This window comes from Panthera pardus, unplaced genomic scaffold (genome assembly GCF_024362965.1).
Source record: "Panthera pardus isolate Hobbes unplaced genomic scaffold, ASM2436296v1 HiC_scaffold_18, whole genome shotgun sequence".
NCBI classification, from domain to species: domain Eukaryota; kingdom Metazoa; phylum Chordata; class Mammalia; order Carnivora; family Felidae; genus Panthera; species Panthera pardus.
The window spans coordinates 12,508,403-12,529,851 of NW_026526743.1; the positions used below are offsets into that span (position 1 = coordinate 12,508,403).

Consider the following 21,449-nt stretch of genomic DNA (forward strand, 5'->3'; position numbering starts at 1 on the left):
ATTAGGTTATGAGGGCAGAGCTCCCATGAGTGAAATTGTGCTCTCATAAAAGAGACCCGAGAAAGTTCCTTTTCCTCTTGTGCCAGTGGAAAGATGGCCCTCTGTGAGCCAGGAAGCAGGCTCTCACCAGACAATGAATATGATAGTGCCTTGATCTTGGACCTTGCAGCCTCAAGAACTGTTAGAAATAAATTTCTGTTGTTTATAAGCCATTGAGTTGGTGGCATTCTGTTACACCAGCCCAAACAGACTAAGAAAACTACCTAAGCATATTTTGAAATAAAAGTAAGGATGGGGCGCCTGGGTGTCTCAGTTGGTTATGAGTCCAACTCTGATTTTGGTTCAGGTCATGATCTCATGGTTCATGAGACTGAACCCTAATCAGGCTCCTCCCTCTGAGCACGGAGCCTGCTTGGGATTCTTTCCACTCTCTCTCTCTGCCCCTCCCCGCTCACTCTCTCTGTCTTTCTCAAAATAAAAAAAATAAACTTTAAAAAAAGGTAAGGAGAGGAGCACCTGGGTGGCTCATTCTGTTGAGCATCCTACTCTTGTTTTCAGCTTGGGTCATAATCCCATGGCTCATGTGATCGAGCCCCACATCGGCTCCGTGTTGACAGTGTGGAGCGTGCTGGGGATTCTCTCTCTGCCACTCCCTCGCTCAGGCCCTCTCTCTCTCTGTCTCTCTCTCTCTCAAAATAAATAAATAAATTTTAATTAGAAAAACTTTAGGGGTGCCTGGGTGGCTCAGTTGGTTAACCCACTCTGGGTTTCAGCTCAGGTCATGATCTCACAGTTCATAGGATCGAACCCCGCATCAAGCTCTGTGGTGGCAGGACAGACCCTGCTTGGGATTCTCTGTCTCCCTCTCTCTCTCTGCCCCTCCCCCACTCACACTTTTTATTGCTCTCCAAATAAATAAATAAACTTTAAACAATTTAAAAAATATTTTTTTAAGTAAGGAGAAAATTCCTTATCAGATGTTAAAACTTATTACTAAGCCATGCTAATTAGAGTGGTGTGGAACAAAAAAACCCAGAAACATCAATTGAATAAAGTAAGAATAAAATATGTGTGATTAGGGTGGGGGAGAAAAAAATATGTGTATGATCTGGGCACCTGGCTAGTACAGTCAGTGGAGCTAGCAACTCTTGATCTCGGGGTCTTGAGTTTGAGTCCCACATTGGGTGCAGAGTTTACTTTAAAAAACAAAAGAAAAAGAAAAAAAAATGTGTGTGATCTATCAAATAAATATTAATTCATTGTGTTTCTAGTCTGGGGCGGGAATAAGAAAAGTAGATAATTATGTTTTAAACCTTGCAAATATAATAGCAAAAAGAGTGAATGCCCCAAGCTGTCTGGGCTTTGGGGAGCAGGGATTTGTATAAGGTGCTGATGAACCTGTAAGTCTGCACATCCATAGTGAGATCATGACCTGAGCCAAAATTAACAGTCAGACACTTACCGGGCTGAGACACCCAGGTGGCCCATACATATTCTATTATACATATCTTATTACTTAGACACTTTGGTTCAATTGTGTCTATGTGTGCTGTCTTGATGGGGGCAAGTTACCTGATTAGGGCTTGTTGTGTCTTTTTATACACTGGACACTCCAGATTGTCTTCCCACTCTCCTTTTCTCTCCTGATTCCAGCCCCATGCTGTGCCCACCTTCTGAGGCTCATATCTCACCCTTTCCCCTCACTCCCTGATCTCTTTATCTCAGGTCTTCCAACACCAGTCTCCCCTTAGTGTGTCCTGACTTGGTCAAGCATCTTTGAAATGTCTTATTAACATGCTATTGGATGACAGCCATTTGTGCATTCCAAGGGGTTAGGGTCCAGGTATAACTAGCACGAAGACCTACCACCCAGCATGGTGCTCCCCTGTGACCAGAGGCTAAGGCTGTACCAAATACCCCAAACATATAAGTGAGCAAGAGAATTACCATATCACTTTGTAGTCGCACCTGTTGAGGGGCCCCAAGTCTGGGCTGTCCAGGCCTGCAGTGAACCTAATTCCTGGCCACTTGACAGTGACCCCATGGACTCTATACTGGGTATGTCCAATATGCACTCAGTGAACTGGCATTTCCTGTTTTTAAGTTGTTAGCATGAAGCAGAGGAAGAGGAGGTGTCATCTGAACAGAGAGATAACCCTTGTTATACTTCCATACACTACAGGAATAAAGACTGGAGCCATTTCCATTTGGGGAAAGACAGTGCTCCCATTCCAGGTCCCACTAGCCTTCTCTCACCTAAGTGAGAGAGGTCATAGTCAACAGGGGCCAGGGCTACAAGGAAATACATTGAGAAATGCCAGGGAAGGCAGTTGGGGTCAAGAAAAAGAAGAAAGAAAGGAAGAAAAGAAAGAAAGAAAGAAAAGAAAGAGAAGAAAGAAAGAAAAGAAGAAAGAAAGAAGGGAAGAAAACTATAGGAGTGGAGATATACTCCTGAGGCGCAGTCCCACTAAAGACCGAGTATTCATTGGAAGATTTAGTATGCTCCTCTCCCCTGTCACCCATACACCACATCAGTGGAGTTCCAGTGTAACAACAGTGCACTATAACTAAAACAGATGCAAGACACAGACTCTCTCCAAAGAAGAATACTGACCAGAGCACAAAGTCTAGAGAAGAGACAACAACTAGGGCACTAGAGGAATTTGAAGGCTCCAGCATCCCCTGCTAAAGCAAACATTAAACACAGCCCTCCTCCTATCCATATTACCATAAATCCTCATACAAACCTCCCGTCGCCTTAGTTCCTCTTAACAAACATGTGTCTGGTGTTCAACAACAAATGACAAGGCATGTCAAAAGGCAAGAAAAAAGGCAGCCCGAAGACACACAAAGCAGTCATCAGAATGACACTCAGATATGAACAGATGTTGGAATTATCAGACGGGCGTAAAATAGCAATGATTAAGATGTTAAGGGCTCTAGATGAAAAAATTGACAAAATACAGGAATAGATGGATAATGTGAGCAAAGAGATGGAAACTCTTAAGAAAAGATCAAAAGTTAGGGCTAGAAATAAAAAACACTGTAATAGAAACAAAGAGTGCCTTCAATGAGCTCATCAATAGGCTCAACCCAGCCAAGGAAAGAATCAGTGCTCTACACAATTCAGCCCAATGCGAGTGTTTACTACTATCTGTTTTGCTTTTACTGATATGGGAACAGGAGCTCACAGATGTCCAACCAAGTGGTTAGGGTCCAAGCACCTGCCACAGACAACACCCCCCATAACCCCCCATCTCCTGTGCCATCTTGTTCAGGGTAGAATGGGAGCCAGGTATATGTATTGGAGCTATTTTGTGTACAGAGGAAGATTTGTTGCTGCTATTCATTTCCAATTCATTAAATTATGAATTTATCGAACAATGAGCATTTCTCTCAATATTAGGCATCAAGATCCCTGTAGTCTAACTAATTCCACATTATAGGGATGATTTTATATTATTTTATTTTATCTTTTCAAGATTTTATTTGTCAGTAACCTCTACACCCAACATGGGGCTCAAATTCACAACCCTGAGATCCAAAGTTGCAAGCTCTAGTGACTGAGTCGGCCAGGTGCCCCCATACGGATACTTTTTAAATAAGAAATTAAATGTCTCCAAACATTCAAAGAGTGCTTGAAATGTTAATGCCTCTAAGCTTTGGATAAAGTCATGAATTTAATACTTACATTTTCTTAAATTCTTTCAAAGTGAGCAACATTTACACACAAATATTCCAAAATTGTTGTGGTCTCTTGCATTGTGATTATCTGGAGAGCACATTTCTTTATCTCATGTGAATTTACATCAATTCTCACCTAAATACTTAGACACAAGTGTGAAATGAAAGCACATAAACAGGTTTTGGTGGTTAAGAATCTGCCTTTGGTTTAGCTGCACCTTTACATCAGCTGCTGCCTTTCTATTCATGGGAGTAATCAGATATGAACTGTGTGACCTCACTTGTAGTATAATGTGACTCATTAATATTGCTAGGTGTGTCCTATTTAAATCTCTATGACTGAGCTCTCTTGCATTACGATTTACAAATAGTGTTAATTCTAAGGACAGTTGTTGCTGACATAGATGCATATATATAAGGACAAATAGTGTTAATTCTAAGGACAGTTGTTGCTGACATAGATGCATATATATAAGGACGGAGGAAGGGAGGAAGGGAGGAAGGAAGGCGGCAAGAATGAACGAACTCTACAGATTAATTCCGTATTTCCTTATAACAGCTCTACGATGGGTAACGTCATTGTACCATGTATGTACGAAGATGAAGGACCCTGACAACAAAACCTAAAACAAACCCTCACACTAGAGCAACAAAGAGGAAAGCTCTCGTTCTCCAGCAGTCGTGGGCGTGTACTGAGACTGCCCTTCCTTTTGTTTTCACGTGTGGCAGAAACTCAGGTTGGTCCCCAGGAGACAGGACCAAGGAATCAATATCCTGATGTGCCAGCCACACCTAGACGACCCAAAGACAGGCAAGTCTGGGAAAGTACATTTTGCGCGGTCCAGTTTAGCAAGGAAAACAGATGGTTTAGCAAAGTGTCAGAAAACAATTCAGACTCCAGAAAAATTTAGCCTAGGGGCTTGCAAACCTGATGTTAACCCCTTTACAAAACACGGAGAGGTCAATCCAGGGCACAGGCCTCCAGAGGTAGAGCCAGGCTCTGTGCCAAAGCACCGTCCCTCCTAACTCGCCCCTCTCATCAGGCTATGTCCTTTTATTTATTTGTTTGTTTATTTATTCATTAAAGATTTTTTTTTTTTTACTGTTTATTTATTTTTGAGAGAGAGGGAGAGAACTAGCAGGGGAGGGCAGAGAAAGAGGGAGATTCAGAATCTGAAGCCGACTCCAGGGTCTGAGCTGTCAGCAAGGAACTCACAAACCCCGGTATCATGACTTGAGCCTAAGTCGGCTGCTCAACCAACTGAGCCACCCAGGGGCCCCTATCAGGCTTTGTCTTTTTTTTTTTTTTTTTTTTTCCCTTCACGCTTTGTCTTTAAAGCCCGGTGCCGGGGTCGCCTCCTGGGACCTCAGCAATTTCCGCTTCTGCGCGTCCCGCGTTAAGTCTAGTCCGCCGCGTGGGCGAGTGTCTAGAGCCCAGGACCCCGAGTGAAGGACGCCGAGCCGGGCGATCTCACACCTCACTCCCTGGGATCCACGGAAGTTGGGGAGCGCCTGCGGGACTCCATTTCCCAGCGCGCCGCGCGGTGATGCCTAGACGTTGCCGCAGATATCAAGCAGGGCTCCGCCCACGCGGGACGGGAACTGCGCTTCCCAGAAGCCGCCGCGCGTGCGTCCGCAGCGTGCACTGGGCCTATGAGGACTTTCGGGGGCTGGACTTCCGGCGTCCCGGACTGTCACTTTGCTACCGGGCGTTGGGCCACACCGGTATTGGTGAACTGGAGCGCCGCGAGCCTCCAGGCCGGTTTCTTAGAAGGTTTGGAGACCCGAGGCGAGGGCTGGGAGGAAGACTCGAGCGGTGGACCGTCTCGCGCACGCCCTGATTGCGGGCGACGGTCGCGCCCCGAGCCTAGGCTTCTCCGTGAGGAGCCTGGGCCGCTCCGCGGGGCTGTGGGGCGGCGCCCCGAGTCACGTGCTGTCCGACCCCGGGGCGGCGGGGGAGGCGGCGCCCTGAGCGACCCTGCCTTAGACGGTCCGGGAGGCTGAGACCAGGAGCCGGCGAGTCCGTGTTGTCCGTCTCTTTCTGCGAGTCCCCAAGTACAGGTTCTGATGGCGACCGCGGCGCTGACACACCGGGCCCAGGTGAGTAGAGGAAGCGTAAGGCTCCCATCCGCCCGGATCCCTCCTCGAAGGACCCGATTCTCGACGCAGGGAGAGACTTTACCTGCACGTTTTGTCTCCCCTCTCGGTTCGTCCTAGGCCCCGGCGTTCAGGCCAGTGGAGCGTGCACGTGTGAGATCCCCACTTCTGGCAGCCAAGGGAGTGAGGTGTAGAAGGAAGTTCCAAGCAGAGGGTCCCGCACGTGCAAAAGCTGGGAGGGGAGACTGAACCTAGGTGCTTCCGGAGCTGAGCTTCCTGACGTGAGCACGGGAGAGAAATGGCAGGCTTGAGTTGCATCGGGGGCCATGGGATGATTCTAACAGAGCCTGGATATGCTTTAAGTTAGAGATTTTAAAGTAACCCACCGTTTGCTTGGCGGAGAAATGACGCAGAGGGGGTGGCTGTGTGCAGGGAGCAGGCAGCACGACAGTCCAGGTGGACAAAGACGGCACCCGCTGCACACGGGGCCAGTGGAGATGGGAAAGTGGCTGGATTCTGGAACGATCTGATGTCTCAGGTGCGGCGTGTGAGCGAGTGCCCCGAGTGGAGCACAGTCCCAAGTGTTTAAGCCTGAGCACCCAGAAGAATGGAGTTGCTGTAGACAGAAACAGGAATTTGAAGGCAAAACAGGTTTCAGAGTAAAATCAGGGAGTCTGTGATGTCCCAGAGTGGAGGTATCATGTGGACCTGGAATTGTAGGTGTCCAAGGACAGAGTCCTGGTATTCGGAACCAAGGCAGGGCCTGGGAATCAGACTTAGGAGGAGGGAATATCGTAGATTCAGCCAGGGATGGGTAGTGCTCCAGGGAGATGCAAAGAGGCTGGTGGCCCCTGGGGCTCCCAGGGGAGGTCTGGCAAGTGGCTGAAGGGAGGGTTTTGGCCAAGGAAATGGGGGGCGAGGAGCACATGGCTATAGAGGGAGAGGGGAACTGGCTTCCTGTGTGGCGACCAGACTCTTGGGGCCAGTCCTATAGTGACTGGAGGGGATTAGCCGGTCCTTCAGGCTGAAGGAGCAGCCTTGGAATGTCAGGCAGGTTCAGCAGAGGCGGGCATCCTTACGGGGATGGGCATGTCTTGTGGGTCCACAGCTAGGACTTGTACAATTGCTAATTACAAGAACAGATAAGGGCGTGGCACGTCTGGAGAGGGTCAACTTGTGCAAAGACTGGAGCACGAGTAGACACCTGGGCCTGCCTTTGGAGTAGCAGCCATCTGAAGGCCATGGGCTTGCTCTGGCTGCCTTGTATAGAGTGGCTAGTAGGGAGTCTGAGAAGACCTGTATGCCCTAGACAGGTAGGGTGGAGGGGAGGGGAGGGAAGTTTCATCTGCAGAGTTGCAGAGCCCTGGGGTGGGGCAGGGGGGGAAGGTGAGCATCTGAGGGACACTAGTTGGGGTAGCCATTGGGACAGGGAGGCGGGTCCTGGGTCCCACAGCCAGAGCTTAGATTGTGTCTACCTTCCCCTGCCCACTCTTGTAGGGCCTGATGGCCTTTGAGGATGTGGCCGTGTACTTCTCCCAGGAGGAGTGGGAGCTCCTGGACGCAGCCCACGTGATGTTAGAGAACTGCCACGTGATGTTAGAGAACTTCGCGCTTGTGTCCTTGCTGGGTAAGGCCCTGGGTTTTCCGTGGGAAGCTCAGTCATTGCCAGCACTAACCCCTTCTCTCCTGTTGGCCTGTGAGCAGCCTCACACCAATTGGCTGAGTGTCCCTGTGCCACTGTGGCGCCTGTGTCTAGGCTCGGCCCCTTTCATCTGGTGCCGCCAACACGGTTCTCCTCACGGGGACCATTGAACTTTTCCTGTGAGTCCTGCCCTGCAGTGAGGCATCAGATGACACCATCTATGTCCCACAAAGCCCCTCACTCCTGCCATGTCTTGGGCAGTAGGTTGTCCTGAGCTGGGCCTGGCCCCTCACTTGCTTGTGTTTTCTCACAGGACTCTCTGCCTCACGACCCCGGGTGGTCCTGCAGCTGGAGCGTGGCGAGGAGCCCTGGGTTCTCAGCGGGACAGTTGTGACACCAGCCAGGAATGCTCAGAGAAAGCCCAGCCCTGGTGAGTGGGGGCTCAGAGGGTGTGAGCTTGGGGCTAACCAATGGCCAGGCTTCTGTCCCCCGTTTCCCTGCTTTCCTGGACACTTTCATCTCCTCCTTCCGGCCTGACTCCCTCCTGTTTTCCTACCATCAGCCTCTCCTGGCGGCTCTGGCCTTGGCTTGCCATTCAAGGGGTAGCTCCCAGGGTACCCCTTTCCAGGCACTGGGGCACAGCCTCTATCTACCAGGTCTCTCCTGCTCCTGCCCTCATAGAGTTCACCATGCTAGGGAAGAGGCTTGGGGAAATAGGGTTTGTGAGTAAAGCCTATAGGATTTGGTAGCCTCCAGCAAAGGCCTGCCCACTAGGCCCGTCCTGATCACCCCCTCTTGGCCAGGATGACCCAGGATATACCATTTCTATGCCTTCAGGTCCCTGTCATCTGGCATATGACAAGGTTGTTCCTGAAGCAGCTTTGCCAGTGACCTTCCAGAATGGCACCCTTCCAGCACCTACCTTCACAGGCACCTGCGAACGTGGGAAAAGCTCAGTGGGTTGGCAGGGCACCTCCCTCTCTCAGGAGAAAAAGTCCACAGGCGTGTCGGTAATCTATTGGGAAAGGCTCCTGCTGGGTCCTGGCAGCGGGGAAGCCAATGTCAGTCTGCGGTTAACCTCTCCACTGAGGACTCCTGAGGATAGCCCGCCTAGGGAGAAAGCCCTCATGAACCGCCCCATGCCAGACAAGCAGCCGAGGCCATGTGGGGCCCAGAAGCCATTTGGGCAGGATGGCCCTGGAAGAGGCTGCCCCAAAATTCCAGAATTTGAGACTGGTCTCACCTCTAGGGAAAGAGAAAAGGGTGGAACTAGCCTCAAGCCTCATGGACTCCCTGCTAGCCAAGAGCCCCCTACCTGGGATCAGCTGGGCAAGGCCCTCCACACAGGCCCCAGCTTCCTCTCCGGGGAGAAGCCCTTCGAATGCAGAGCGTGCACCAAAGTGTTTCTGAAGAGCTCTGACCTGCTCAAGCACCTGCGCACCCACACTGGAGAGCGGCCATACGAATGCTCTCAGTGTGGCAAGGCCTTCAGCCAGACATCACACCTGACGCAGCACCAGCGCATCCACAGCGGTGAGACACCCTATGCGTGTCCGGCCTGTGGCAAGGCCTTCAGGCATAGCTCCTCGCTGGTGCGGCACCAGCGCATACACACCGCTGAGAAGTCCTTCCGCTGCAGCGAGTGCGGCAAGGCCTTCAGCCACGGCTCCAACCTCAGCCAGCACCGCAAGATCCACGCAGGCGGGCGGCCCTACGCATGTGCTCAGTGTGGCTGCCGTTTCTGCCGCAACTCGCACCTGATCCAGCACGAGCGCACGCACACGGGTGAGAAGCCTTACACCTGTGCCCTTTGTGGTGCCGCCTTCAGCCAGGGTTCCTCCCTCTTCAAGCACCAGCGCGTGCACACGGGTGAGAAGCCCTTCGCCTGCACACAGTGTGGCCGCGCCTTCAGCCACAGCTCTAACCTCACGCAGCACCAGCTGCTGCACACTGGGGAGCGGCCCTTCCGCTGCGGGGACTGTGGCAAGGCTTTCGCCAAGGGCGCAGTGTTGCTCAGCCACCGACGCATCCACACGGGTGAGAAGCCCTTTGTGTGCGCACACTGTGGCCGTGCCTTCCGCGAGCGCCCGGCCCTCTTCCACCACCAGAGGATCCACACGGGAGAGAAGCCCGTGCGGCGACCTCGGCGTGGGGCAGGCCTGTGCCCCCAGGCCAGGCCTTCTTCAGGGGCACCATCAGAGGGCACGCTGGGCAGAGTAGCTGGGCCCACTCCCACCTCAGGCCCACCGGCAGTTTCGAACCCTGCTGACGCCTGAGCTCACGGCTCTAGTCTCTCCCAGGCTGTGGGAAAATGCCCTTGTTCCCTGCACATTCTGGAGAAGCCCTGTGCGTGCCCTGTGGTGCCGTCTGCACATGGTGACGATATTTGCCATTTCAGCACCAGCTCACTGCAACTCTAAGAGATCTGACTACAGAAGGATCAGGGGGATGGACGTGGAGGCTGGGACTTTGGTGGGCAGAGACTGGGCAATCAGAGTGCCGCTTCATGCCTGTTATGACTGTGAGCACTCAGGTGAGGAGGGGAATGCTGGAATGTTGGGGAGGCAGTCCTAGAAATTTCTGACGCCCGCGCACATACTGGCCAACAGGCTGACCCTCAGGATATTCTCTCAAGACCTCAGTTCATCAGAGGCTTCTGGGAGCAGGCCCAGTGGATAGTAAGTCAGGTTGGGGTCTGGTGTTGGCCTTGGGCTCTGAGCCTCAGTTTCCACCTCTGGGGAAAAGAAAGGAAGAGAGAGGGAGAGAGATTCAGGCTACAGAGGGTATTTGCAGCACCTTGACAAGCAGGATCTCGATAAGGGCCAACATGTGCCAACTGCCAGCCCTGTGAGATGGCTACTATGGCTGGTATCCCCACTTCTCAGTTGAGGAAACTGAGGCAGAGAGTGGGAGTGTGCCGCTGCACAGAGCAGAGCCCAGGACTTAAATCCAGGTCACAGGCCCAGCTCATCTCTCTGCCCCCACGCTCTGGCACTCGTGCTCTAGTCTGCCAGTGTGAAGGCTGGGCGATGCCAGGCCTGGCTTCCTGCACATGGCAGTCCCACAGGACGTGGAGGAAGTAGAGGCGGAGGTCCCTGGGGTGGGAGGAGGGAGACAAACATCAGTGTGTTCCTTCAGGTTTCACCCGAGCCTCAGCCCTGGCCATGCCCTGTTGTTACCAAAGTCACCGTTACAGGGGTGTTTATATCCCCACTGCCCTGGTGAGAGGTGACCACGATAACAGGTTGGAGGAGACCAGATGGGACTACTTGTTTCTGCAGGGTCAGTGGGCAAGTGCCCACCTGTGCTCTTCTCTCAGTTGGAAAGAGGATTTGCTGTTACCTAAGGCCATGTGTGTGTGATGCCCTCCCATCATGGGACACCTCCACGTGGCTGGGACACGTGGTGGACTGGGGCCCAGGTTTCTCCCTGTGGCCCTCAGCAGAGCAGGCCCTGTCTTGACCTCAGGCCTCACCCCTAGGGATGTTAGTGGTCTCTTTTCTTGGGAACAAAAAAGAAAAGACCAAAAATTATAAGTTGGAGTGGATGTACATTGTGTAAATCCCTGCACAGCACTGTGGAAATCCACAACCTCAGTCTCTCCTCCCAGCCTCTAGTCATGGTTCAGAAGGGTTTAACAATAACATCTTTTTTTTTTTTTTTAAGTTTATTTATTTAGGTGATCTCTACACCCAACATGGGGCTTTAAGTCACCACCCCAAGATCACGAGCCAGTCAGGTGCACCTAACAACACAATTTAAGAATGATCATCACAGAACTTTGAAGCTTTGGCTTCAATTCATGTCCTTTTGAGAGTCCAAAGGGTAGAGATGAAGTTTGTCTATTTTCCAGTGAGATGCTAGGACGTATCTTCTTGGCAACCCGAGGTGTCGGGGGCAGGGGGGGAGTGTTCTAGGAGACTTGGGCAAGGTGGACATTGTGAGGCTGCCGCAAGTCTCAGCTCTGCCAGGAGAGGAGTCTGTGGATCCAGGCTTGGGAATCTGAGGCAAGGTGGTTCTGTAGTCCCATCACCTGCGAGGTTTGGCAGCCATCTGCCACACAGAGTGAGCACAGACACGACATTTCCCTCACTCCTCACCTGCCAACAGTTTCAGACCCATCTTCTGCTTCTGGAGCGTCACAAGTCCTACAAGGAGGGGAGATAGGGTGGCAGGGAGAGCTGTCTTGCAGCATCTGGCTCTCCGAGATCCTTGGAGTGCAAGTCCACTGAAGTGAGCCTCCTGGTACCCTGTAGGCTTCTGAGGAACTGCCCACCTCTGCTGTACTCATCCTCTCTTCTCTAGTGCACACTCTGGTCTTATCCCCTCCACACCTTCCCCCAGATTCACCACTACGAGGGAGCCTTGATTAGGTCACAGACTCAGTCTGCACAGCTGTGAAATGCAGACACAGCCCCCAATCTAACTGATAGAGAGCTTTCTGGGGAAAGGAGCAAAGGCATGTGTCAGACACCTAGTGGGTATTCAGCAAGTCATATACAATCTTTTCTGCATCTTTTTTTTTAAGATTAAAAAAAAGTTTACTTTTGAGGAGAGGGAGACAGGATTGGAAGCTGGCTCTGTGCTGACAGCAGTGAACCCGATGCAGGGCTTGAAGTCACAAACCATGAGTTCGTGACCTGAGCCGAAGTCAAATGCTCAACCACCTGAGCAATGTAGGTAGCCCCAAGCTTTTCTGCATCTTGAACTGAAGTTCCTGGAGCTGTTTCCAACCTAATCCCTCCTGATCCCTTGAGCTCAGCCTGTTCCCTGCCCATCTCCCCACTAGTCTCCTTCCCACCTGTGTGGTTGGCTCCTGCTATCACTCATTTACTCCACCTTCCTCAAATCCACGCCTCCCAATGCCCATGTCTGGTCAGTGGATCCTATGGAAACAACTATGATCACCTGCCTTCCCCCACGTCTTGGCCCTTACATTGCCCTCTTCCAAACTAATGTGTTCATGTTGGGTCCTATGCTGCCAGGCTGACCCCTCTGCTCTTGACCTAGAGCTGGCTGTGGCTTCCCTGGCTTTCCGGTGCAAGATGGATAAAACCAACACATCTTACTTGGTTCAGAAACCCAATGAATCCACAGGGAGGAGAGTCTTCAGAACATAAACCTACAAATAGGAGGATGGAGTAAGAGGTGTCAGGAAATGGCATTCTGAAGCTAGAATCAGATGGGCATGGGTGAGCTTTCACTGATTTAGTGAAAGCCACGTACACAGTTGGCACCGGGGGGAAGTGGAGGGTGGTCCCTTCGGGCTTATGCTGCAGAACTCCAGAGGACTTGAAGACAGCAGCTCAAGCCCTGAGCCCACTTGGACTATATACATCGTAGAGTTCTTCGTGACCACTAGACTACAACAGCTCCCACAATGACCCAGGTGTCACTTGCAGTATCTGACCTCTCAGGGCCTATGTCGTCTCAGTCTTGACACGCACATGTGCCCCAGCCTACAACACCCATAACGGTCAGGTGTGATTCCTGCCATGGAGAGGGCACGGACCACTTCACTGAGGATTAATATGTGCTATTCCTCTTTTCCAGGTCTACAGGTCTTAACATCACTGGGCAGCACCTAAAGCCCCTGACATGGGTGGAATGTACTAACCAGAGGTCCAGTGCCCTCAAATTCCTATCTGCATTTATCCTAATTCCAAAGAAGCCCTTCCAGTTCTTCAGACAGTGAGGACTACACTTCCCCTAGGCTTTGCCACTCATGACAACATCTCTTTCCCTTGGCCTACAGTTCACAGTTCCCATAATGATCAAGTAACATTTAAAGTCCCCAACACAGCATGCACTACTCTTTTCTGAAACTAGCAAAAGCGTGTACCTGCCTACAGTGCCCAGAGGGCTCTTCTGGCCCCTAAGACACTGGATTTCGTTTACCAGAGGGCTCTGGACCTGTTCCACATCCTTTTTGCAGGTGCATTCTAACATGGATGCTCTTTTTCCAGTTATTTGCTCACATTTCTTGGCTTAGCCCGATGTCCTTGTCATACTGCCATGATAGCACATCTTACATCCTACAGACCATACACTTATCTGCTTTGCCTGAGGCTAGCCCCATCTCTCAACCCTGGAATGGCTTCAAGGCTGCTGAATCCTATCATACTTCTGGCCTTGCCCAGACAGGGCCATTCCTTGAGGCTTGTCAAGATCCTTGGTAGGGAAGCAGGGGGAACCCTGAAGTAAGGTCTCTGGAGGACAGTAGGCCCTGAATTCCTTGCTTGTATCTCCACCCACTGTTGGGGAGGAAGAATTTCCTCTGCCCTTCAAGGTCTCTCTGGCTTGTCTAAGAATCAAATTGACAAGAGATATGTTAACAGGAGAAAAATCTAATTTGGTATATATACACTGTGCACACAGCCATAAAATTCCAAAGACAGGCAAAAGGAGGCATATATCATACTAAACAGAGAAAGGTGTAGGGGTCCATGACTGCAATAGGAAGAAATGCAATTTAAAGGAAAATGAAAGGGGCGCCTGGGTGGCTTAGTTGGTTGAGCGTCTGACTCTTGATTTTGGCTCAGGTCACAATTCCAGGGTTCTTGATCAAGTGCTGCATTGGGCTCTGCACTGAGAGTGGAGCCTGCTTGAGATTCTCCTGCCCCTCTCCCCTGCTCTCTCTCTCAAAAAAAAAAATTTAAAAGGAAGATGAAAAAGTAAATATTTGGGGGGTGGGCATTCGGAAACAGGACACAAGAATTCGATTAAAGAGGCCTTCCTAGGTTCCTCCCTGTCATAACGTAGTTATCTGTGGTGATAGCTCTCTTAGAGCAGATCCTCTATCAAATCCTTTTAGACAGTTGTGGGAGAGATAAAGAACTGAATCTGCCGGGTTTTTATTGCTTTTATCATAAAATCATCTTTATGCCAAAATGGCCCATCTTAGGGCTGCCTGCCCTTAGCCCTACACACGCAGACATGTGTGTACACATCCAAGTTTATTCTCACTCCACTACTGGGCCCACAGTCATCTTACTCTCTTCAACTGGGGTTATGGCCAGGCTGCGATTCATGATAACCCTCAGCAGATTTGTGGTGGAGAGGATCCTGCCAATATGAGTGGTAGTCTGCATTGGGCACTGCCACTTCAAATGTGGACAGGCCAGATGGTCAGAGTCTCCAGGTTCCATTGCACACGGCCTGGTACGTGTCCGGTGTCAGGGGCTGGAAAGTCTTAGCCTGGTTGTCCAACACGAACAAGGGGTCAGCAATGACGCCTACATTGAAGCCCTCACGCACCAACCGGGACTTCACCAGTTTGAACGTGCTTGTGATCTCCAGGGCGTCCTGCAGGGACAGTAAGCATAATCCCTATTGTGAGTCCCTGGCCAAGACCTCCCCCCCCCCCCCACTTCCACCACCCTGAGCTCACCTGGATACGGATGAAATGGGGTGCAGCATAGGCAGGGAGCCAAGTGCGGACATGTTGGTACATCCTCTGACCATCGAAGGTCTGGCCTGGGGCCAGCCGCACAGCAGCCATCCCCACCTTGCCCTCACAACCTGAGAAGCACAACAGTCATTCTCCACTCACCCACCTCACAGTGCTCATGGCTGACCCTCTTCCTTGGCCCATCTCTTCTCACTGGCTGTGCCCCTGCAGCTCCCCCACCTTTAAAATCTGGATAACACCCACAGACAAAATCCAGATAAAATCTGGATAAAGCTCTTGGAGGTTTAATGAGTCGAATCCTCCACACCTGGTACAGAGACGCCGTAGACGTTCACCTCCTGCAGGAAGTCCACAAGGGATAAAACGCTCTCCACCTCCCGCGTAGATACGTTCTCACCTTTCCATCTGTGGGGTTGAAGCCAATGCTTGTGACCACAACCCTGGCAAACAGGATGCCCCGCCTCTTGCCCACCAAGCCCCTCCTCCAACGAGATCTGATTGCCGGCTCTGCTCAACTCTGGCCCCTTCAGGATCGGGAAGCCCCCCCCCGGAATCCGGAAATCCCGCCTCTTCGCCCTGGCTCCCTCAAAGAATCGGGGAACCCGGGCCATCCGCCCTCCCAGTTCCCTGGGGACCCGACCGGAAGGTGTCCCCCAGGCGGTCCCGAAAGTAAAGGAAGCCTTCTCGGTCCATGGCCAGCACGTCTCCGGTGTTGAAGTAAACGTCGCCCCTGCGCCGCACATTCCGCACCAACTTCCGTTCCGACAGCTCTTGTGGCCCGCGGTAGCCCAGGAAAGGGTGGTGGCCCACTATCTGGGTTAACAGGAGCCCCGCCTCCCCTGGGGGTAGAAGCAGGAATTAGGGCATTAACAATGGTAAAGAACCTCAGGAGCCCACTAGCCCCCAGCCAGGAGGTTTCCAACCATGATGGACTCCATCATCGAGATCCTGCCAGAGAAGAGACAGAAAGAGACCTGGAGTTACAGAGGGAGGGAGAGACAGAAGGAGGCATTGGGATGCCTAGAAAAAGGATAACAAGCAGGGCACCTGGCTGGCTCGGTCAGTAGAACATGTGATTCTTGATCTCGGTGGTTAGTTCCAGCCCCATGTTGGATACATGAAATGAGATTACATGAAATAAGATGAGATGAAATATAAAATCTTAAAAAAGAAAAAGGATAACAAGGGTTAGAGGAAGGACAGAGACAAATGGTGCTGGGAAAAAAGAGATATAGCCAGGACTGTGTAAGACCCCCAAGAGAGAAGACCCTAGGAGAAGATATTGACAAGAGATTGATGCCTGGGAAGACATGACTTCCACCGAGAGCTCAAGAGAACAACTCAAATAGACACCCAGAGACCCAGCAGAAAAAGAGATTGAGGCAGGGTAGCTGGGCAGAACTGAGAGACAGAGGGTCCCAGGCAGTAGTCAGACAGGCCAAGGACAGGTTCTGGGTGAGGCAGTAGACACCACCACTGAGCACTGAACTCAAGGCTTTGGGCAACTTGTTCCAGCCAAGAAGCAGATGATCCCCGTCCTTCCCACACCCAGGGAAGGCTTCCTGACCCTCGTACCTAGTCCCACAGGGATGCAGAATCCCTGACTGTCTCTGACAGGCTCCTCAGCCTCCGTGTCAAATTGTACAAGCTCAAAGGGGGACAGCATCTGAGTGGGGGATGGAGAAGGGTCAGCGGAGGTCCTGTGAGCTCAGCTTCAGTCAGGGCCACCGTCCCACCCAACCCACTCGAAGCAAGCAGCTCATCTTGCCCAGGGCCCCACAGCGGCCTGGATAGTTGATGAAGCCAATGTTGCCTTCCGTGGAGCCATAGGTTTCCAAGATCCGAATGGGGCCAAAGCGCTGCTGAAAGGACTCCCACACATCTGCTCGGAGTCCATTGCCCACTGCCAAGCGGACTGTATGTGTCCGGTCCTCTGGTCGCTGCAGGAACATCCCAAGAAGAATGAAGAGGAAGTGACCTCAAGTGTGCCCAGGAACCCTTACCTACAAAGGCTATCTTTCCATCTTTCCATCTTTACCTGGGAGGTGATTGGAGGGTCTATACCTAGGGCATCTACCAAGGGTTCTTACTTGGAGTCTGTACTTGGAGGGTTACCTGCAGAGGTTACCTGGGGGGAAGTTACCTAGAAGCCTTACCTGGAGAGATACCTAGGGGTGACTGCAGGGCTAATCCAGGTCCTCACCCAGAGGAAATATCTGGGATTTTATATAGGGGTAGTACCTGGAACTTTCACCTGGGGGAAGTTATCTGGAGGGGTTACTTAGGGGCCTTTCTTAGCGGTACATTGGGGAGTGGCTTGAAACTTCACCTTGGGGAAGGTGATACCTGGGGGCCTTATGTGGAGCATTTTACCTGGGATCCATGCCTCATTGCTGTATAAGTTCACATCTGGCGAGTTTACCCTGAGCCACCCCCTGTTCTAGGCTCTTTATATATGTTTTATTCTCACAAACATTCCCTCTGAATTATTTTCCCCATTTTCCAAATGAGGACCCTGAGGCTGCCGAGAGAGGTGAAGTCACCTGCCCAAGGTAGCACTGCTGATCATCAAAGGAGCCACGATTGGAAACTTTGTGTGAGATTCATCATCTGTGGCTGTTACCTGGGGAGTTTTACCTAAGGGACCTTGCTTGACTCCTGTATGTGAATCTACCTGAAACCTTTACCTGGTATGACATCTGGGATCTCATACCCTAGGTGTTCACCATGGAGCCCTAATCTTAGCACCTCACCTGTGGAGTGTTACACAGGTACCGCAGGACCTCGCCTACATACAGGATCACAGTCACACCATGCTGCCGACAGTCATCCCAGAAGCAGGAAGCAGAGAACTTGGGGGCCAGGACACAGGTTGCCCCTGAGAGGGGAGAGAAGAAAGGGTTTCAGGTCATGCTTCCGTGCCACTGTGATAAGCTGCTCTGATCATATGACCGTGACCCTCTGAAGCACAGGTTTTGGAGCCGATCTGTGTGTCCCTGGTGGAGCCAGGACTACCTGCATGAGACGAGCATAGATGGGCATGGGTTCGAATCCTATCTTCAGAATGTGTACCAAGCTCAATGCTTGGTACAAAGTGAGCACTGCTAAGTAAGGGCTATGGATATTAACCATTAATGATTATTAGAAATGTTTTATGAATGTCATAAAGGTCTTCAAGAACTGGTAAAACCCGGGGGAATGTTGATAGGGAGTTTTCCAAATAAAGCTCCCCAGTATATAAATCATAAGGTTGTACACCTGAAACTAGTGTAACATTGTGCCAACTATCAATCAATCAATCTCCCCTATTTATCTTAGCCTCTCTAAGGTAGGATAATAGTTATGGGCTGCCCTCAATGTGATGTATTAGGAAGTACAATGCACCCCACCAAGGTTCTTGCCAACAATAATTGAACTGAATCTAATAATTGAACTGAATCTGATATCTCTAGAGGGAATTTCCAGGGGAGGGGCACCTAGGTGGCTCAGTTGGTTAATAGTCCAACTCTTCATTTTGAATCAGGTCATGATCCCCCATTTTGTGAGTTCGAGCCCCACGTCAGGCTCTGTGCTGGCTGTGTGGAGCCTGCTTGGGAGTCTCTCTCCCTCTCTCTGCCCCTGCCCACTCCTGTTGTCTCTATAAATAAATAAATAAATAAATAAATAAATAAATAAAACTTTAAAATCTGCAGGGTAAAGAGGAGCAAAGAACAAACAAGTACTGTGAGGGGACTTTAACTGTAAAAAGACAATTAGACAATTGGGAAGATTTGAACATGACCTGTGCATCAGATGATATTAAAGTTACTGTTAATTTTGTCAGGTGTGATATCACTATGGTGACAGGTTGTTTTTTTTTTTAAGCTTTATGTATTATTTTTGAGAGACAGAAAGAGATAGAGTGCGAGCAGGGGAGGGGCAGAGAGAGAGGAAGACACAGAATCTGAGGCAGGCTCCAGGCTCTGAGCTGTCAGCACTGAGTCCAATGCGGGGCTTGAACCCATGAACCATGAGATAATGACCTGAGCCAAAGTCAGACGCTTAACCAACTAAGCCACCCAGCCACCTCTATGGTGACAGTTTTTGTCATTATATATTAGAGATACATACTGATATACTTATAAACAAAAAGATACAGTGGCTAAAATTTGTTCTAAAATAATCCAGAAATGAAGAGGGGAATTATATATGAAATAAAACTAGTAACATGTTAACAATTGTCAAGGGTGGATGAGAATATGTGGGATATCATCAAACTATTTTCTCTACTTTTGCTTACTGTGTATATTTGAAAGCAAAATGCTGATGGTGGCCGAAGCTGGGTGGTTGGGTACATGAGGATCATGTAGAAATATCTAGAAATTTGTATATGTTTCAAAATTTTTATAAAAAATTGAAAAGAAAATATTGGAGAGGTCCCAGTCTGAATTGCTAATCAGGTGTCCAGGATGATAGCCCAGTGGAATTCTTGGTGAATACCTACCCTTCACTGACTATCCCAGCATTCATACCACCTCATTACCTTCGGACCACAGCAAAGCCATTAGGGATTGTCTAAGTGACCAAGTTTCTGTCCAAGTAGCCCTGGGGCCTGCTATTGTGTGTCCCTTGTCAAAGGTGAGAACCTTGGTGCTGGGTAACCTGTGGGGACTTGTCACCCTGAAAGCCCACTCTGATATTGAGTCTGGAGGTCCCATGGATTGGAGAGGTCTTCAGAAAAGGTCTTACCAAGCTCCAGGCAGCCAAGAATTCCAAGGATAAGCCCCATCACATGGTACAGAGGCAAGACTGTGTAGACCACGTCATCAGCTGTGACCCCACCCAGGGACAGCATCTTGCACATCTGTAGCAGCCGTTCCTGTGTGACAATGGCCGGCTTTGGGAGTCCTGGCGAATGGAGTGGGAAGGGTGGGTGGTGAAAGGACAGTACAAGAGGGACCAGCATACAGGAGTGGGTCTCTGTGGTCAGGTCTGCAGTGAGAGGCTTGAGGCTCTTAGAAGATGGTCAAGTATGGGGATTTGAGGGTGGGCTCAGGGAAGAAAAATTCCAAATTTAGTGGCTGTTTACCGGGCAGAAGCAGGATTCTGGCGCTGACCATTCAATTCACACTGGGGATCAGAGTTCAGGCCAGGTGTCACAATCAAAGGGCAGGATGGGTTTCAGAGGTCAAGTTTGAGGCACATGTCAACTTGGGGTCAGAGCAGCATAAGGGTTCAGAGGTCAGGGCTAGAGTTGCTGGGCACCCTCACCAGTGGTCCCTGAGGTGTAGATAAACAGGGCAGGGCTTTTTGATGTGATCCGAGCACGTAGGTCAGCGGGCACAGGGTCGATGGGTGCAACGTCAAGAGCAGCCCCCAGAGCCCCCACTCCTGGGGTTGGGGAGGAGTGGCTGAGGTAGAAGCATCGGATGTTCTCTGCCTGTAGCTTGGGAAGGACCTCTTCCAGATTCTCCTGGAGGTCTGCAGGGAAAAGAAATTGGGGAAAGGCCCATATCTGACATCAAGAGGGGAGACCCAAGACCCAAAGATAGGGGAGAAGAGTCTACTGCAAGCAATACAGAAAGCAGCCCCCAGAGAAGAACTTTTGCATTCTTATGTAAAGAGCCCCATAATTAGTATTTGTTGGCAAAAAGGATCAAAACAGACGTGGTGAAGAAAAAAGTCAGCCCCCACCAGGACCACTGAATAGCAGTTCTCCAAGTCTGTCCCCTGCTCCATCCCCCTCTGTCCTCTACTAGCCTCTGAGGTCCTCACCTGGGTCCACCACCAGCAACCGAGCCCCAGAGCTCAGTACAGAGTGTAGCAGGGGTGCCCCCCGGGCATGTGGATTAATCCAGGCGATGGGGCAGCCCAACTTGGCCAGCCCCAGCCACAAACCTAGGGCCGGAATGGTCTGGGAGGCCAGCACTAGGAGGGCGGCAGGCTCCCCAGCAAGCAAGCCTGTGAGGCTGCCCAGCTCGGCCTTCAGGGCCCACACTGCCTGGCATGCTCTCTCATCCAGCTCCCTGAAGGTGACCGAGCGGCCCCCCGGACCCTTCCACACCAAGGGCGCCCGGTTGGGCTGTGCTTGTGCTCGCCGCTCAAAGGTATCCACAAAGGTGTTGGGCGGCTGGCGGCTCATGCGCGCCTTGATGTTCAGCCCCAGGTGGAGGATCCCGAAGATGTAGGCCAAGTCTGCAGGCAGCCAGCGCAGCCCTGGGGGTGGCCGTGCAGGTAACACAGCCAGCATGAGTGCCGCGGCCACCAGACTCAGCCAGTGGGGCATCCAGGGGTAGAGCCAGGGCCGCGCCAGCATGGCCAGGCCGAGCAGCACACAGAAGATAGAGTCCCCCAGGAGCCAGCGCAGTGCCGGGGCCACCGCAGCAGGCCATGCGGACTGTCCCAGGCCCAGCAGCAGCAACAGTAAAAAGGCCAGTCGCAGCCAGACGCCCATCGCACCCGCTCCGTTCTCAGAGAAGCTTCCACAGAATGGTAACTTCTGCCAGGGGCTGCCTGGCTTTGATCTCTGACCCTTCAGCCCCACCCCCTAGCAGTAGCCCAGGAGCTGTTGACTGCTATGCTCCTGCCCTCTGGACTCTACCCCCAGCCATTTTGGACCTGTTTGTTTCACTGTGC

General features: G+C 51.2%; 3 protein-coding genes across 6 annotated transcripts in view; 1 reads left to right on the forward strand and 2 right to left on the reverse strand.

The window, feature by feature from the left end:
* Positions 1 to 4,983: 4,983 nt before the first annotated feature.
* LOC128772521 (zinc finger protein 324A-like) lies at positions 4,984 to 11,275 on the forward strand. Of its 3 annotated transcripts, none has more exons than XM_053906254.1 (5): positions 4,984 to 5,784; positions 5,902 to 6,319; positions 7,279 to 7,408; positions 7,737 to 7,853; positions 8,261 to 11,275. In XM_053906254.1, the coding sequence occupies exons 2-5, from the start codon at positions 6,311 to 6,313 to the stop codon at positions 9,697 to 9,699; spliced, it is 1,695 nt and encodes a 564-aa protein (XP_053762229.1). In that variant the 5' UTR covers positions 4,984 to 5,784; positions 5,902 to 6,310; the 3' UTR covers positions 9,700 to 11,275. The 3 variants fall into 3 exon arrangements, with proteins under 3 accessions (XP_053762229.1, XP_053762230.1, XP_053762228.1); XM_053906255.1 differs by having other exon boundaries at positions 5,902 to 6,062; XM_053906253.1 differs by lacking the exon at positions 5,902 to 6,319.
* Positions 5,096 to 21,449, reverse strand: part of MZF1 (myeloid zinc finger 1) — a 66,389-nt gene continuing 50,035 nt past the window's right edge. The window contains exon 8 of the mRNA XM_019438592.2: positions 5,096 to 5,111. The gene's annotated coding sequence lies outside the window, so the exon portion shown is untranslated. The remainder of the gene's footprint in view (positions 5,112 to 21,449) is intronic.
* On the reverse strand, positions 14,261 to 21,340 carry SLC27A5 (solute carrier family 27 member 5). Of its 2 annotated transcripts, XM_019438624.2 has the most exons (10): positions 20,589 to 21,325; positions 20,085 to 20,294; positions 19,563 to 19,721; positions 17,588 to 17,712; positions 16,580 to 16,774; positions 16,410 to 16,500; positions 15,475 to 15,673; positions 15,142 to 15,239; positions 14,814 to 14,944; positions 14,261 to 14,728 (listed from the first exon to the last, which is right to left on the reverse strand). In XM_019438624.2, exons 1-10 carry the CDS (start codon positions 21,265 to 21,267, stop codon positions 14,552 to 14,554), a joined length of 2,064 nt encoding a protein of 687 aa, XP_019294169.2. In that variant the 5' UTR covers positions 21,268 to 21,325; the 3' UTR covers positions 14,261 to 14,551. The 2 variants fall into 2 exon arrangements, 1 of the variants encoding a protein (XP_019294169.2); XR_002077004.2 differs by lacking the exon at positions 14,261 to 14,728 and having other exon boundaries at positions 14,831 to 14,944; positions 15,232 to 15,673; positions 20,589 to 21,340.

Coding starts and splice junctions, on each gene's coding strand:
- LOC128772521 (XM_053906253.1), top strand. CDS start 5,752: ATGGCGACCGCGGCGCTGACACACCGGGCCCAG. Junction 5,785..7,278: donor CGCTGACACACCGGGCCCAG/GTGAGTAGAGGA, acceptor CCACTCTTGTAG/GGCCTGATGGCCTTTGAGGA. Junction 7,409..7,736: donor CGCGCTTGTGTCCTTGCTGG/GTAAGGCCCTGG, acceptor GTTTTCTCACAG/GACTCTCTGCCTCACGACCC.
- SLC27A5 (XM_019438624.2), bottom strand. CDS start 21,267: ATGGGCGTCTGGCTGCGACTGGCCTTTTTACTGTTGCTGCTGCTGGGC. Junction 20,295..20,588: donor GTTGCTGGTGGTGGACCCAG/GTGAGGACCTCA, acceptor TTTTCCCTGCAG/ACCTCCAGGAGAATCTGGAA. Junction 14,945..15,141: donor CTACGGCGTCTCTGTACCAG/GTGTGGAGGATT, acceptor TGTGCTTCTCAG/GTTGTGAGGGCAAGGTGGGG.